Source organism: Ornithodoros turicata, chromosome 4 (assembly GCF_037126465.1).
Source record: "Ornithodoros turicata isolate Travis chromosome 4, ASM3712646v1, whole genome shotgun sequence".
NCBI classification, from domain to species: domain Eukaryota; kingdom Metazoa; phylum Arthropoda; class Arachnida; order Ixodida; family Argasidae; genus Ornithodoros; species Ornithodoros turicata.
The window spans coordinates 63,053,807-63,069,748 of record NC_088204.1 but is presented as its reverse complement, the minus strand read 5'-3'; the positions used below and the strand labels follow the sequence as shown (position 1 = coordinate 63,069,748).

General features: G+C 46.5%; 1 protein-coding gene, 1 long non-coding RNA gene and 1 other non-coding gene across 3 annotated transcripts; 2 read left to right on the top strand and 1 right to left on the bottom strand.

Moving 5' to 3' along the window:
• The first annotated feature begins 933 nt into the window (after positions 1 to 933).
• LOC135393308 (nucleoside diphosphate kinase-like) lies at positions 934 to 1,502 on the top strand. The gene has a single exon (XM_064623780.1). The coding sequence runs from the start codon at positions 993 to 995 to the stop codon at positions 1,452 to 1,454; it is 462 nt and encodes a 153-aa protein (XP_064479850.1). The 5' UTR covers positions 934 to 992; the 3' UTR covers positions 1,455 to 1,502.
• A 5,358-nt stretch (positions 1,503 to 6,860) lies between these two features.
• On the bottom strand, positions 6,861 to 8,821 carry LOC135393307 (uncharacterized). Its single transcript, XR_010422575.1, has 3 exons — positions 8,199 to 8,821; positions 8,037 to 8,090; positions 6,861 to 7,978 (listed from the first exon to the last, which is right to left on the bottom strand). It is a non-coding gene; the product is annotated as an uncharacterized LOC135393307 (long non-coding RNA).
• A 2,071-nt stretch (positions 8,822 to 10,892) lies between these two features.
• Trnad-guc (transfer RNA aspartic acid (anticodon GUC)) lies at positions 10,893 to 10,964 on the top strand. The gene has a single exon. It is a non-coding gene; the product is annotated as a tRNA-Asp (tRNA).
• The last annotated feature ends 4,978 nt before the right edge of the window (positions 10,965 to 15,942 follow it).

The window sequence follows — 15,942 nt, the reverse complement described above, 5'->3', positions numbered from 1 at the left end:
ACTATCATTGTAGCTGCAAGAACGAGTTAGGTCACTTGTTGCGTGCTTCTGTTACATAAAATAAAGCCTGTGGCCCAAAGGATGTCTCGAATTGCTCGATGATTGGGAACTTATCGCCAACGGCACTGCCGGTGAGAGGCACTTCGCGTGCGGCGATCATTTTGAGAGATGTTGCTAACGAAAAGCACAATACGTACGCCACCCACAGCATAAAAAAATGAGACGTTGTTAGTATTGCGAGGAAAATGCGTACTGTATTGCGAGATACAGTTGGGGCCAACGACGAATCTTCGATACACGGTTCATAGCGGCCGACATGTTAGTCCTAAGCTTTAGTGCGGTAGTTTAGGGTGCTCCTAGGACCCTTGGCCAGCGTCCTAAACTGCGCGGAGCGAGCGCCACCACTTTAGTGTTGTAAAAGTTTCGTGCAAGCCACTTACGGCTCCGGCACTACACTAAGTGGGGAACTCGTTAAGTATTACACTAAGTTTGTTTCGTGCAAGCGGGCCCAGAGGCATACTTAGGAAAGAGTGGCTTCGGGGGTTCAGCCTCCGAAATATTGCTTTTCTTAGAGGGAAACTAGGGTGAAATGCTTTTTGTCCAAGTCTTCGTAAAATCCCTCCCAAAATTTCAACTGCAGGATGGCCTTCTCATTTCTTTAATGGAATATAACGCAAGAAAACTGTCGCATGACGTCGTGCGACATATATATAATCGATTATTTGTTACGTGCGTTGTGGCGAATGTGCCTTCACGATTGAACAGTACCAATGAAAAAACGTTCACGAACACATGTCGAGCACCTTCGGAATTTTAAACTTTCAAATTGTCGCGCCAGAGCGCGCGTTACTGTTTGACACCGAAAGATGGCGACAGCTTTAAGAGCCATTCGAAGCGCTCTCTGTGGCCAGTAGACGAAACAGGACGCCGGCCGGGACGCGGATCACTGCCATTTTGTCGACGTTCGCATTTGGAGACAGTCGTGCAGGAAAATGGCCCATCGCGAGCGATCCTTTATCATGGTGAAGCCTGACGGCGTCCAACGCGGACTGGTCGGCGAAATCATCCAACGCTTCGAGAAGCGTGGTTACAAGCTGGTGGCACTCAAGTTTATGCAAGCCGGAGAAGAACTTCTGAAGAAACATTACGCTGACCTAGCTGGGAGACCTTTCTTCAACGGCCTTGTTCAATACATGCAGATGGGCCCCGTCGTCCCCATGGTGTGGGAAGGTGCCAACGTGGTTGTGACGGCTCGCGACATGATTGGACAAACTGACCCCTTGAAGTCGAACCCTGGCACAATTCGCGGCGACTATTGCGTTCAGGTCGGCCGCAACGTGATCCACGGCAGCGACTCCACCGCCAGTGCCGAAAAAGAGATCGCCCTGTGGTTCACCGAGCAAGAACTGGTTTCCTGGACCCCAACACAAACAACCTGGGTGTATGAAGACTAAGTAGCCATCACTTTACTATGTACTAATGAATAAAACTTTCTTTCGGGATCTCGTGTTGTGCTCCCCGTTGTGTGCTCTTCGCTAGGCGTGCCGGTGCTAAATTAATTGAAGGGTTCGTGTCTCGCTGCCGTTCCACAATGGGCAATATTGACCGTAGTCTATTTCGGTTGTCGCGACCCGCGTGTTGATGGAATCATTTCAGGCACGACACCCAGTAGAGTAAATTGCTCACGCATTTTCGTGCCCCGAAGACCACATAGGCACGGTAGACAAAGTGTCGGCCCTGACGTTAAACTTGTAAAGTCGTAGTTGCCTGCATATATCTTGGAATAATGCTGTGTTCTTCAATGTATGGAGATACGCTTAGCTAAACTATGGTGAACTACAGCTAAAGCTTACCAAGGTTACAGATGCACCACTTTCGGTGTGCCACGTGGCGACAACAGCGCCGCTTGTAACTAGCGGAGAGAATTCGTCCCAGGTTGTGATCAAGTTCGCGGGATCTTACGAAGTGTTGGTGGGATAATCTGCACCAATCAATCACCTATGATTACCTATAGGTAATCCATTACCTTTTACAAGAGAGCTTTTTCATACTCTTCTGTGATCACCATAACCCGAGCAGAACAACGTAACATTTAAAACAGCGAAAATGGGAGCAGCAATTCGCGGAAAACTGGAGTGTTCTGTCTGCCTATTTGTGTGTGCTGGCACGGGCTCATTGCTTATTACTTTCCGTCAAAAGTTACCGTTGGCAGCCCGCATAGTGGCAGGCTTTCGAAGGCAGGAGTCAATGCACCTGTTGCATAACGTACAGGACTTTCTGCCTATTTCTTTTCTTTTTCATCAACATACAAGACTTCTGGGTAACTTTGCACTTTTTCACACAAATGTATGCACAGAAAGTACTTAATTGTGACAAAGAAACACACACTATTTCAGAACATGCACCTTGACAGAAAATCCTCTTTATTAGACATTATTGACATTTGTATATCTGGGTCAAATTTTATAGGATAGAATACGCACAGCCACATAGGTACCGGAATGACCCAAAACACATCATGTAAGGTTCTGCAGTTTTTCCAAGCCTTGTTTTCTTGAAGCTCCTGCAGTGCACAGGCTGACGTAAGGTTTTACTGCAATGTCCAACTGGCTGTTATATTGAGAGTTTGCAAAACAAGACAAGTTAGTTCAGCTTGAATTATCCTATATCAGTTCTTGAAGGTAGAGTACAAGACGTGAAGCAACACATGGAGAACTGTGGCTATTCAACCATGGACCATACAAAATAACAAAACAAAAAAATCAGAGAAGGGCCGCAGAAAGATTCTGCTGGTGGCGTTACTGCTTAGTGTAATAATTTACTGAATTTTTTTTCTTTGATCGAACGGTTGAGTGCAGTGCAAAGGTTGCACCTCGCTAAATTGAGTGTAGGCACTTGGGTGATTTGCACTATATCACGATGTCTAGGTCACTCGATGACTGCACGGGGCTACAAAGCACTACCCCACACCCGGACATTGCTATTACTTGAATTTCACAAATTATTTTTTTTTTTTATGTGTTGTAAACAGTCAGAAGATGCCTTGTGAGCTTTAGTTGCCGTGTTTGCGCTCTGCTACTTTACATGAGAAAGACACTGTCCGCCACAAGTGTGTTTGTGTTAATGCCTGCTGATCCCAAGATTACGGGTTCAAACCTGGCCGAGGACGGTGGCAACTTGGAGAGGAGGGTACAATTTGCTCAGACACTCCATCTTCTGCAAAGGATGTTAAATGCAGCGATCAGAGCCGTTATCTTTTCGGTTCAGGTTCAGGTTCTGGCATACTGGTTCTGGTTCAGCTCCACAGCAGCGCAAAATATCGGTTTGAACCGGTTCAGGAAAGTAAATTTTAAGCAGGCTGCCATGGGTTAAGAGTAAGCACATCTTTACAATTCACAAATAACACAAACATACTTTTGTTGTTGTTGTTACCGACACAGCAGTGGTTTGCAGTAACACTGTGTTCTGCGGTGATATCATACCCGCAAATATAAATATGTTTACAGTATCTGCCGTTCACACAGCGGCAATGTACAACCTACAATTGATAAAGTGGGATGACAACAGTGAAGAATTTTACACCTTCACCATTGTACATGTGTACTGCACTTTGATGGGCCATGGCTCCCACTCAATTTTTGAACAAAAATCTGAGGTAATTTCAAGGACCCTTAAATGCGTGACCGGAATCTTGTCCATGATGTTCACAGTTTATGGTCATGACTTCACAATGTTTCATAAAAAAAAAAGTTTAGCTACAGATATCACACGACAGAATATGTGGGGACTGTGCAATAGTGATCCGTTCACAAACATGACTCCCATGCATTAAATATCATGCAAGAAGGGTTAACGAATACAGCGAAGGGCTGCAGTTCCACGAGAACAACAAAAGGTGCAAAATCAAGGGTTTTTCAAGGACTGTGGAAAAGCCAATGTTTTCCACTTTTGAATTCTGGGTATTGAAGGGTTTCAACGACCAGTAGGAACTACGTGAGTCAGTACATTTCATGGTGTATGAAAAGGTCGTTGAGTAGCTTCTTATAACCTGTTTGGCAATGTACGCCCCTCGTCAGCCAAAGTGTCAGTGGATAACATCGTCAGTAACAGTTGAGAATAGGTGAATGTCTGTAGCAATTCTACACAAATGATGATGAGCAATTTCTTGTTTCTTCCAATAGAAACGCAGGCACTGTTGACAGGCCGATGGCTCCTGTGCTCTCAAGCTTCATTTGTTATGTCTCTGGTTATCCAGACACTTTATATGAAGTACATGAAGAATCAGAATATGCGATGCTTTTCTTTTTTTGCTGCATAAAGTAATGCTCTTCCTCAGATATTTCCTGCTGTACGACAAGCTTGAAGCTTGCAGAGGATGGATAGCATGATTCCAACAAACAGAAACACGATGTCACTTCCAGTTGAGATTATGCCTAAACACGCTGGTACCCTAACAACAGAACGTTGAATTATTGAAACGTTCAACCTTGTCTGACACTACTGACATGTTACAAAGCCAAAAGCACAACTGCTCTTTGGATACATGGGCCAGCTGGTCAAACCTAGCAGATCAGATTGGCCTACCTGCGAAGACGAGAGTGGAATTTCTGCGCCCATTTGCTAGCCAATTAGGAAGCATTGCATTGCAAAAAAGGTGTTTGAATGTCTTCACATACCAGTACATTAGCTACTGGACGATGTCCGCTGATATCATGCGGTAAAAAAATCTCTCAACGGTAAAGATTTTAACAAAAGGAAAAAATCTCCCTTATAGCATTCAAAATTTCTCGGAAGTTTCGTGTCACAGCTCCTAACCACAGTAAACCTGCCATACGTCACCAAAGCGCATCTACGAGGTAAATGTTTTGTTCGTAAAAGTAATTTAAAGTTTTTTTTTTTTAGTCGGACCGTCTGAAATGCTCAACGTCCAGACTGGTCGGGTTCGAATTCAACGCAGTCAAGCTAAGAGTCACGAAGGTCGGTAAAGACAACGATTTATTTACACGTCGATCCCCAAGACCGGATTCAGTTCTGAAATACAGAATTAGAATGCCTAAACTCCAGCAACCTTGCTTAACCCTTTCGGGCCCTGGAATTATTTATTTTGAGCAAATTTTTTTTTTATATGGACTTTTTGTTACTACTGTGCACCCATGCTTACAGTATGCTTACATTAAAAAATATTCAGTTCAGAGGTATTTTGTAAAATTGCTACCTGTCGTCAAAATAGGACACCAGGGTTGTTGACTGCGGGGGCCCCATACGGGAGGCAAAGGCTGCAAGTCTAGAGAGTGGTAGGATTGACTGAACGCGTGTGACCATTGTATTCAAATACAAGGAGCATTAAGTGTAAGCAGTTTTCACGTAATACATATTTGAGGACACTGGTACGAAACCAAAAATTTTCATGGGGGTTTACGTACGATTAGGAGTTTTATCAACGCTTTCTATACTGCACTTATACTCACTTCAGACAATTGAGTAATATAGGTATTGCATAGGATTTGTCTGACTTGCTGCACAGACATGTTCTTCCCAAAACAGACAGCAGGGTGTAGTGCTTTATCCAGAGCCTCAAGCTTGGCAGGGATCTTGGACATGACAGCAAGCCCCCCCCCCCCCCTTCTTTTTTTTTTTTTAGGTAGTGTGCAGGTGAAAAAGTTGGGGGTGTCAGCAAACACTTGAATGGTGTAGGGGTTCTGGATAAATCACTGGCAGGATCAATGGTGCCCTCTATATGAAACTTTTCCAACGACCATAATCACAGTCCCTCAATAGCTTTCTGGTCACGCAGCTCCATCAAAGAGTTTGGCTAGGGACAACGGGCGCCGCCGCGATCGGAACCTGGAAGAAGCTTCCGCTCAGGCCAGTCACAGGACATAATGATAAACGGAACGCAGCCAGGGACACGGACGAGGAAGTGCAGAAATGAACTGCTGTCAAAATCAATCTTTGTCTTATCAGTAGATGTAGTTACCAACTACCCCGCATTTCTATGCTCGTTCAGTCACAGGAATGGCAGATGCACTGTTTTTGCGCACATCCTACAAGAAAACTATTTGTTGCAATGGCTTTCGACTACGTTGCAGCAGCTATAATGCGAATAATCATTTTCTGTTCAACTTTATTTTACGTGGAAAGCTGCTGCTGATCACTTCTAGCGTCACGGATGTACTGTCGCGAGTGTTCCATCTTCACACCCTCAACCAGAGATTCTGGCGCTGTTTATGGTCATGGCACCCGGCGGAAAGGTCATCCATACGTTATTTAGTGCGTAGAAGACCTTTTACGGTTAGTCGCAGACAGTTACTGCGCACAGGACGGCGTACTAATTGACGTGATCGGCCGATTGCAATCACACCAGTCTCTTTCGCGTGGTACCAGATGACTTACTCAAAATAATACGACGGGAACCCAGAGGCAGGGGAAAGAAAACACGAAACACACATGATCTCAGACACAGCAACCCTTTTACTGAACAAACATAGCAAGTCAAGTTCCCAACAGTCCCCGTATGGGTACCGTTGGGAACTTGACTTGCTATGTTTGTTGAGTAAAAGGGTTGCTGTGTCTGAGACCGTGCGTGTTTCGTGTTTTCTTTCGCCTGTCTCTGGGTTCCCATCGTATTATCATGTACCAGCTCGCCTGCGCCCTTGCACCTCTTCCGACTTACTCTAAATTGTTGCCGCGAAGCTGATGAACACAAAAGTATAGTTTCTGAAAGGATCTCGACTGACTTTGGTCATCTCGTGTCGACTAGAGTCACTAAACAGGGGTCCGAGTATTGTATTCCTTTTCCGAGCCGACGCCTCCTTGTGATTGCACGAAACGAGTCGAGTGTTCTTTTTTTTTTCTGAGAACGTCGGGCATTTTGAGTCAGCGCCAGTCCTTCGTCTTCTTGCGAGTGTGCTACACGCGATTTTGAGTGTTAATTCCTTCGATCTAGCAGTTTGAGACGTAACATAGGCTCCGCTATGCCTGTGTGTTCTGTATTGCACCGTGCAAGCTATACTGAGAAGGGAATGAGTCTCTTCCGCTTCCCCATGGGTTCAAGTTCGGGCCACCAATTGCGTCAGTGGGTCGAACTTGTGCACAAGAAGGATTTCAAGCCCACTGCTAACTCGCGTGTGTGTGAGGTAAGTGATGTTTGAAGTTACGTTTACGGTGCACGTATTTCATAATAGTCCTTACGTCCTTTACGGCGCAAAGTTGAGCGAGAAACACGTAAAAAAAGCAATAGGCCTAACTCTCACCGTGTGACAATTTTCGTGTTCTACAACTTTCCCTATCTCTGAACAACTGCAGAAGCATTTCGAGAGCGACCAGTTTGAAACTAAGAGAGCAGACAGTCGGTTGCTGCTGAAGTGGAGTGCTGTCCCGACAATTTGGCTGCCGGACCAAAAAAACAGGTGACCCGACGACGGTGAGCCGTTCCTATTCGTAAATGACGCAGTGTTGGTGGATGTTTCTTGCATTTATAGCATTCTGGACATGTGCTATGTGTAGGTTTCTAGTTGTTATTGATGCTGCAGAGTCCCTAGCCCCGTGCCTAGAGAGAACGATGCACTGGAGCCTCTGGACTGAAGCATATCACCCGGGGATTGACTGAGCTTGAGTGCTAGTCACTCACATATCTTTCTGGGTATGTGAGTCGTGCCATGCGAAGGTACAAGCTTTGCCAAGCCTGTACACATTTTCTACAGGACTGCACAGTCGAAGATCACGATCGCCTCTTGCAGCTGAAATCGTACTGTAAGCAAGGAGAGAAAAATCCACTTGTTACACCGCCGAAGCAGGTGGTGCAACTCTTGCAGCACCTTGATGGAGCTGAGAGACATTGTTCTTCAGACATCTGCTCAAAAATCAGCAGCCAAATCCGCTGAAAAGCCCCAGTTGCTTTAGCAAAAGTTCTATCCATAAGAGCACTGAGTAGATGCAGATTTCCTGCAGATTTCCAAGTCTGTCTGACATGACTGGTCTGAAATATCAAAGAGGCTGTTTTGAAACAAACTGCATGTTCACCAAGAGCATCTTACCAGTCATGTGAGGTGGAAGATTCGTACTGGACCGTACGACGTCGAAGTCATCTCCTGCAACAAGACACCAGATAGCAATCAGCAGGACGTGAAGCAGGGGTGCTTCTTCTTACCGGCTCGTAAGGAAACAGAAACGAACAAGTTCTTGGCCACATCACGTACCTGTGCCCACGTATGCTTGTGCGTAGTCAGTGCCGAGGAAGCGACTCTCAAAGTCAGCAGACGATGGCTTGGACACTGTGTTCGTTGTTGGCGTCGAAGGCGTACGCTTTCTTTTTACGGGGCCGTTTCCCTGAGCTCGTCGTCTGACGGAACGGCTTCGCGGTTTCGGCGTGCTCAGATACGACGGGCAGCCGTCGAATATGCGGGGCACTGCATCTGCTCGAAGCTTTGGCTTTCCACGCTTGTGTAGCACTTTTCGCCGTTGATGACGAATTCGTCGTGCCACACGACATCGCTGTGGTCGAAGTGCTTCTCGCAGACACGTGTGTGAGGAGAGTCGAAGCTGAACCGCCCACCTTCAATGCGAGGAATGGCACGTTTCCATTTCTCACGCTTTTCAGGATCCGTAGGAAACGCGAACATGGATACTCTGCCACCCTGATACCCAGAGCGACATTTCGTAACACAGCATGTTTCTGGCATGCTGCGCACAGTTATCAAGCGACAACAGCCGAAACACGCGTAATGCAATGGATGGGAGACGCAGGCGTTTCCCTCCCGGTTTCCGATGGCAGCGCCACCAGGCCTCCATAGCTCCCCGCATTCGCGGCACTAGAAAAATAATTCACGTCATAGTCACATGGTATTACCGTATTACTTCGTCAGGCATCATGACGGATGCCCATTGGCCGAAGGAGGCTGCGCGATCCGGGATTGGTTGAAAAAGTCTCGAAATAGCTGACAGTGGCTGACAGCTCATTCTTTCGCGGGAAATCGGCCAGGTGGGCGCCTGCAAGCGGGGTCGCGGGATCGCAGCGTCTCCGCGTCTCGCCGATGTCGGTTGAACACAACGATCAAAGAGCAAGTGTATTCGCGGGTTTGTTCGTGAGTTATAGTGACTCTGGCCCCTCTGGCCATGTACTGTTCCTCGATATAGTATCAACCTATAAACATTCTAGCCGGTTCGGAACTGGAATGCTGTTGTGAGCTGACGCCTGAGGAACACTCGAGCGCTGTCGCATTTTCAAATACAGTGACTAAGAAGACAGGATTCATAACGACACAAGTATTTCCCGTGACTGTGTGGCCTTCAGTGCGCCGCCTGCATGAGATGAAGATGCTCATTTATGAAATCGCACGCACCGCTCGCTTCCAGAAATAGACTGTGTATGTGTTTTGCAGTTCGAACTTGGTTTGGTTGCAGTCTATTCAACGAACGAAACGTCCTGTACACACGGTGAATATGTGAGTCAAACATTTGAGTCTATACGTTGCATCAATAAATGTGTATTTAGCCTGTCAAAAATGTCTTAGTTATTTTGGAATAACGGGCGCCAGGCATGAAATCCAGTAGAAGTCAATGGTAGCAGGACCGGCCGAAAGGCGAGCCAAACGGAGAGGCTGCTGATTGGCTGGCTGCTAAGCATCACGACGCATTTTTATTGGTCGTATGCCCAGTATTGCCTGAATTAACCTGAATTAATGCTTTACAGGCTTGCCCTCGCAGTCCTGCTTTACAGGCTTGCCCTCGCAGTCCTCTTGAAACCATGTATCTTGTACTTTCTTCTAAAATAAAACAAACTGAAACTGAAAAAAAAAAAAAAAAAAGAATTATCTCAAACTATGGGGAGCTGTCAGAGCCATTTATGGTCTGTCAGAGCTATAAATGGCTCTGGGAGCTGTGGGCGCCTGGCGCCACCACGCGGGCGCTCCGGTCCCTGGGCAAAGCTTCCCCGTAGAGTTACGGAGAAGCTGTGTTAGAAGGTGAGTTACGAACGCGCTATCAAGGGACCGTGCCATAATTGAGCAGGATGCTGCAAGGATGCAGCAAGCTGATGCTGGACTAATGGACCAATGGCCGTTCTCGTTCCCAGTTTCCACGTTTCCCACATGGACATCTAGATCTCAAATAATGGTTATGAGAAATGTGTGTGGATGACAAGATTAACTACTTCCTAAGAGAGCGCAGGAGAGCTCCATGCTTGTAGCCAAGCCAGTGGCACACACATTGTTTTTGCTAGGGGTCCCAGAACCACCGATACATTTATGGTGGGTACCACCGCCGCCCTTACAGTAACATGAAATGTCCCGTTCTGGCTGTGATCAAAGCTAACATCATTTGGAGACGCTTCCGTTGTTTTCCTTGTACACTTCCTACTTTCTTTCTTTTTTTTTTTTTTACCACCTTTTCTGTTCTTTCCGACGAAGCGGGTATGTGTGTTTGGATTCCGGGCCACTGGCAGCTGACCGCTTCTGCCCTCCAAGAGAGATACCAAGGGATACAACTCGAGATACCTAAGAAGCATGCACCATCACACCCTGGAAAAACTTACAAGTGGCTTCGGGAATTCAGCCAAACTCATGTCTCACAGCTTATTTGCCGAACTGCCATTACCACTCCCAGGAAACAACACAATAAACGAAGATCATCACAACATGACAGTATAGGTTTCTTTTTTCCTCTTGTTCCGTTTTTTAAAGAGTATCCAGTTTCGGAATTTTTGAAGGGTTTCTAAACTGTGTCGTCACAACACTGGGGAATGGAGGCGAAAGTGCATGGATAAGCATTGTACGGTCTATTTATTTTCGTGGATGTATTCCAAAATAGAACGTGATCATTAGACTATGCTTAGTTTTGGTGTAAACCATGGTCTTTTTATCTTAACATTAATATTGGGAACGGGAAACACTCAGTCCTCGTTAGTATAGTGGTCAGTATCCCCGCCTGTCACGCGGGAGACCGGTGTTCGATTCCCCGACGGGGAGAAATCTTTTAAAAAATATATTTGCAGTGTGTTTTATTCCTTTTGTGAAGGACAGCTTGGAAGGGTTACAAATGCATTAAAATGACGTCAAAAGTGTCAGTTAGTGTCAGTGCGTTAATAACGCATTTTATTTCACCTGCTTTCTTCCATTGCGCTAGCATGAAGGCCTCCCATGCTAAGCAGCTTATTACTGTAGCTGAATACTGGGAAAGTAACAGCAAAGGCAACTAGATATGTCTTCCTATAAAACAGCTCAAATGGTTATGGCAAACTACTCTTCAGAAATTATACTTGCAGAAATGCTGTTCTCTGGAATTATGAATGATTTCGGGATAAAATTAGCCGTTACATTTTCCTGCCCTGCATATTAGTGTTCATTGCCAGCATACGTGGAATATTTCTAAACTAGGTGTAACGTGAAAGGGGCTCTTGCATCGGTTTGGAAACAAGCTGCCGCGTTGTAGTCCTGTCCACTTGTCAAGTTGGCAGCTCTCTCCACTAAACGGCCAAGCGCGCTTCCGGTGCTAGTAACTCCAGTCAAAATTTGTGACACCCTCTCAAATTCTCAAAAGCGGAGTCACGAGGCCAAAGAGGCGGGGACGGAAGCGAAGTGACGTAGTTTCGCCAGCTAGCAGACGTGTTTTGGTGCATGGATGCCTCTTTTGACCTGCACGAATTTGCAACGACGAACTATAGTCACTAAATGCCGTCTGGCACCGTTGAGAGCGCCGCCCTCTCATTGGACAAAATCTGCATTAACATAGCAGACGAACTATGGTGGGCTAGACGAACTTAGCAGATCCAATATGGCGCCCCCCAGAGCCGTAGCGACGGGGGCGCGAGAGGGGCAGCCGCCCCGGGCGCCCTTGCCAGAGAGGACGCCGAACGGCAAGCCCTGGCAGGTTGGTTGGACAGTATAAAGTAGGAATAGAGAGAATTCGAATTTACGGTCTCGACAGTGTAAATGGGCGTTTTCTTTTCTTTGTTTAGAAGGCTTCTGACGGCAGTGAGGGAGGGGGGGGATGCGCTTCAGATTAGCCCTGCCCCGTGCGCAAACTGGCCTCGCGACGGCTCTGGCGCCCCCAAACGGCGCCCCCTGGCATAGAACTTGCAGTTGTGCATCAGTTGCAGTATTCTGAGCGAAGCTATTTAGTGACTCTACGACGAACGATGCTGAAAAGAATTGATCAAGAATCAATAGACGAGTTCAGAAAATCCCAGAGTGCTTAGCGTCGCTTTGAACTGTGGGAGTTTACTAATACGAAAGAAACGGGAGGCCTCCAAACTGTTCCGATTTCTTCCCTACCGGTCCATTGTCCACGACATGTCAAGGTCAGCGAAAGCGAAATGTGAAGGATTGTTCTTTGTTCCCCCGCTCAGCAAGCGCCCAGGATGCAATGCGTGCGTAAAGAGCACTGGGATTTTCTGAACTCGTCTATTGATCTATCGGTTGGTCTATCCACTATAGCACTATAGGATAAAGGCAGGATAGTTGGTAAATACCCGTCAAAGTTGTTCAGTTGAGAGGTGCTACAAGTACGAGTGATCGATCCACGTCGGGAAGCTAACCATCGCTTATCACCTGCGTTAGCGGTGGTGTAAGAACGCAACGACTCAGCCTTTCGCAAAGTCAATTTATTCAATGCTGCACTTCTAAAAATCACGTGCCTGCAATGTCTGTCAAAACTCTGAAGCGGAAATAGGTGAGAGCGGAAGCGCGGATCCTCATCCTCGCCAAGCAGGCGAGGATGAGGATAAGGACAGAGTCACTCCCTTTGGATACAGTGTGGAGGCGCACATCTCTATGGAGATCAGGGGTCGAACCGTAACCGTACTGAACCGTAACCGAAAACAGCAAAAAAACGTTATTTTTTGCCGAACCGAACCGTAAGCATGTTTTCTCTCCTCTTGAACGAACCGGAACTGAACCGAAAAAAATATGACGCGGTAACCGGTTCGCCAGACGGTAAAAACGCCCATACGCCCTTCCCACTCGACTGCTGCGCACCAGCTCCCTGCAACGCTTGGAATCTTGCCGAATTCATAGAGCGGATAAATTGATAAACCAAGAAGAGTTGAGTCCATAGATGTTGAGAAATGGCAGAATCAAAAGTACAAATTACGCCTTTTCTTTAGGCACAATGCTACCTCTCCGTGTCTACGGTGTTATACTCCGTGCATGTACATAATCGTGTTGTACTGTCTTTCTTACCTGACTGTGTCTTCGCGAGAACAAGAACATGGTTTTGCCATTTATTGACTTTCCATATTAGGACCTCAAAGAATCAGCCAACGCGACAGCAGTGAAAGCCTGTCCGACCATTTGGCCATATTTTAGTATGGACAACATTATGAGCGGGCGACACGCCGTCACCCCTCCAGTACTCGTGTCGTCTGCTCATGGAGTAGACCTTCAAGAAGATCGGTTGGAAGATGTGGAAGATCGGGAGGAGGACCCAGAGTACAAAGTGATGAGTGATGGGCCATGAAGATAACGTCTCTGTTTCTTACTGCTGTTCCTTTGAGTCATTCACTTGGTTCATCTAGAGTCCACCTGGTCCATCGAAAGTCGAACTTATGCACTGCTACACCATTCTGCGTTATCCTCTCCCCAAGGCGACATACTGAGTTGGACGAAGCTTTGCAAGAGCTTTGCCTGCCAACCTAGCCGTGCTTGGCAAGTGCTTGACCAACGGGCTCGTTTCTGGATACGGATCTTTGCCAAATCTCACTCTATGCAGCATTGCGCCAACGTTGGCTGGCCGAAGGAGTCGTTGGCCAGCTGTCGTCCGACTTTTTGCCAACTGTCGACCATCGGCCATTGCCTGCTTCGGCTCGGCCAGTGCATCGAAGCATGCACTAACTATACCCTAAAAGCCGTATATCGCATCCCAACCAGAAAAGGAAGATCATCAGTGGTATTTCTACCATGCAACTGTGTGGTTTCGTCTCCCCTTCCCAGAGGATGTCCACTAAGCGCCTGAAACTTCTGCGTCCTTTCGTCGCTAAAGGAACATGGAATTTGTTTCGTGTGTTAGGGTTGCAATATGGGCCTCTCTGGAAAGGTTGGGACAAACGCATTACTGTGGTGCAAAAAGGGGGCATTTGTGACGGAAATGTACACTTTAAACTCCGAATATCAAACTTTAGAATGAAGCCGTAATGCAAATCTCTCTTACTGCACTCATATGATGATGCGTTTAGGCTGTATGGGATATTTTATTTCCTCCCGTTAGCCGTCGTGCCCGACTTCTACGCACCCTGTCTAGAATGCCTACAACATTCGGCGTACGCAAGTAGACAAACTGCAAGGCAACTAAAAATCCCATAATTTCATCGGTGCCCATGTTGAACTACCATAAATTTTCGCCTCTGCTATTACGGGCGCTCGCTCGCCCGCCCGCCCGCCTGGCACGGCCGTTCGCCTCATGCTATGAAGGATGGAAGTCACTGAAAAGGTTAGCCAGCTGTAGGACTCGAACCCACATCTTCTGGATTACCGGTCCAGGGCTCTACCAATTGAGCTAAGCTAACACGCCTTCTCAGCGACTTCCAGGGGGCGTCATCTGAAGGGACAAACCAGTCACTCTCTCACTCTGACCCTCTTAATTTCTTAGGCAACTTGAGGCCTTGTATGTGATTGTCCCTTCTATGTTGTTCCACCCTCAGAATATCAGTTCTCTCTTGCCTCATGCTCTCCGCCCTCTGCAGTACAGCATATATATATATATATATAAAAGTGAAATAATAAGACTTGGACTACAGATTACAGGAATGTTAACAAAAACTAATTTATTTAATGGGCAATTTCACACATAGATAAAAAAAAAAAGAAAAGAATGGTCGACGTTTCGACAGTGGCACTATCTTCGTCAGGACAAGAAAGGCCTTTTTTTTTTTTTTTTTTTGTCCTGACGAAGACAGTGCCACTGTCGAAACGTCGACCATTCTTTTTTTTATCTATGTGTTAAATTGCCCATTAAATAAATTAGTTTTTGTTAACATTCCTGTAATCTGTAGTCCAAGTCTTATTATTTCACTTTTATTCAACTTCGTAGCCGTCTGATATATTAACCTATTTGTCCTATATACATATATATATATATATATCTTGAGAAGTTGGAGTTGGATCGGACGGCTACGTAATTATAGTTGAAATAAATGGGAGACAGAAGACGAAAGTAGGGGAAGTAACAAAAAAAGGGTTTATTAAAACTTAAAAATCATAAAAGTTAGGGAGGATGTCTACGTTACGGCGGAAGCTCCGCCTTCTTCGGGACAAAAGAGCTAAATGTGGCCACGAGGCTGATAAGGGGCTTGAGAATGACGTGGTCGGTTGGGGGAAATTCCCGCCACCTGGCGGTTGTCAATTGGGGAAATTCCAGAGCGTTTTTGTGTCAGGTCCAGGAGTGGGGTCATCGTCCTTGTGGGTCAGTGGGGATTTTGATCTGCCTGAAACGAGAAAAGGCAACAGGGTCGTATCTAGGTTGTTGTGGCGACAGCACCAGAGGACACGTGTTTCGCCGTGTTTGCGGCTCGTCGGCCCTGGGTAGCTGCGCATCGTTCGGGATTGGCAAACCAGGGGTCACTCAGGAAGCGATATACACCTGGGAGGGTGACTGAGCACTCCTCAATGCCACAGTGCAAGCCAGTGAATTATAAAGAGAGGGAAAAAAAAGCCATTAAAAAATAAGAAAAATTACGCTAGATGTGTTTGAAATTCAAACTTACAGATTAAGATGGCTTCTATGGCTGCACGTAGAAAAACAGATACTCATGGAACGATGCGACAGCACCAGAGGACACGTGTTTCGCAGTGTTCCTCCCTCTCTTGTGTTTCCCTCTCTTTATAATTCACTGGCTTGCACTGTGGCATTGAGGAGTGCTCAGTCACCCTCCCAGGTGTATATCGCTCCCTGAGTGACCCCTGGTTTGCCAATCCCGAACGATGCGCAGCTACCCAGGGCCGACGAGCCGCA

Excerpts from the sequence above, each read along its gene's own strand:
- LOC135393308 (XM_064623780.1), top strand. The coding sequence starts at position 993 with ATGGCCCATCGCGAGCGATCCTTTATCATGGTGAAGCCTGACGGCGTC.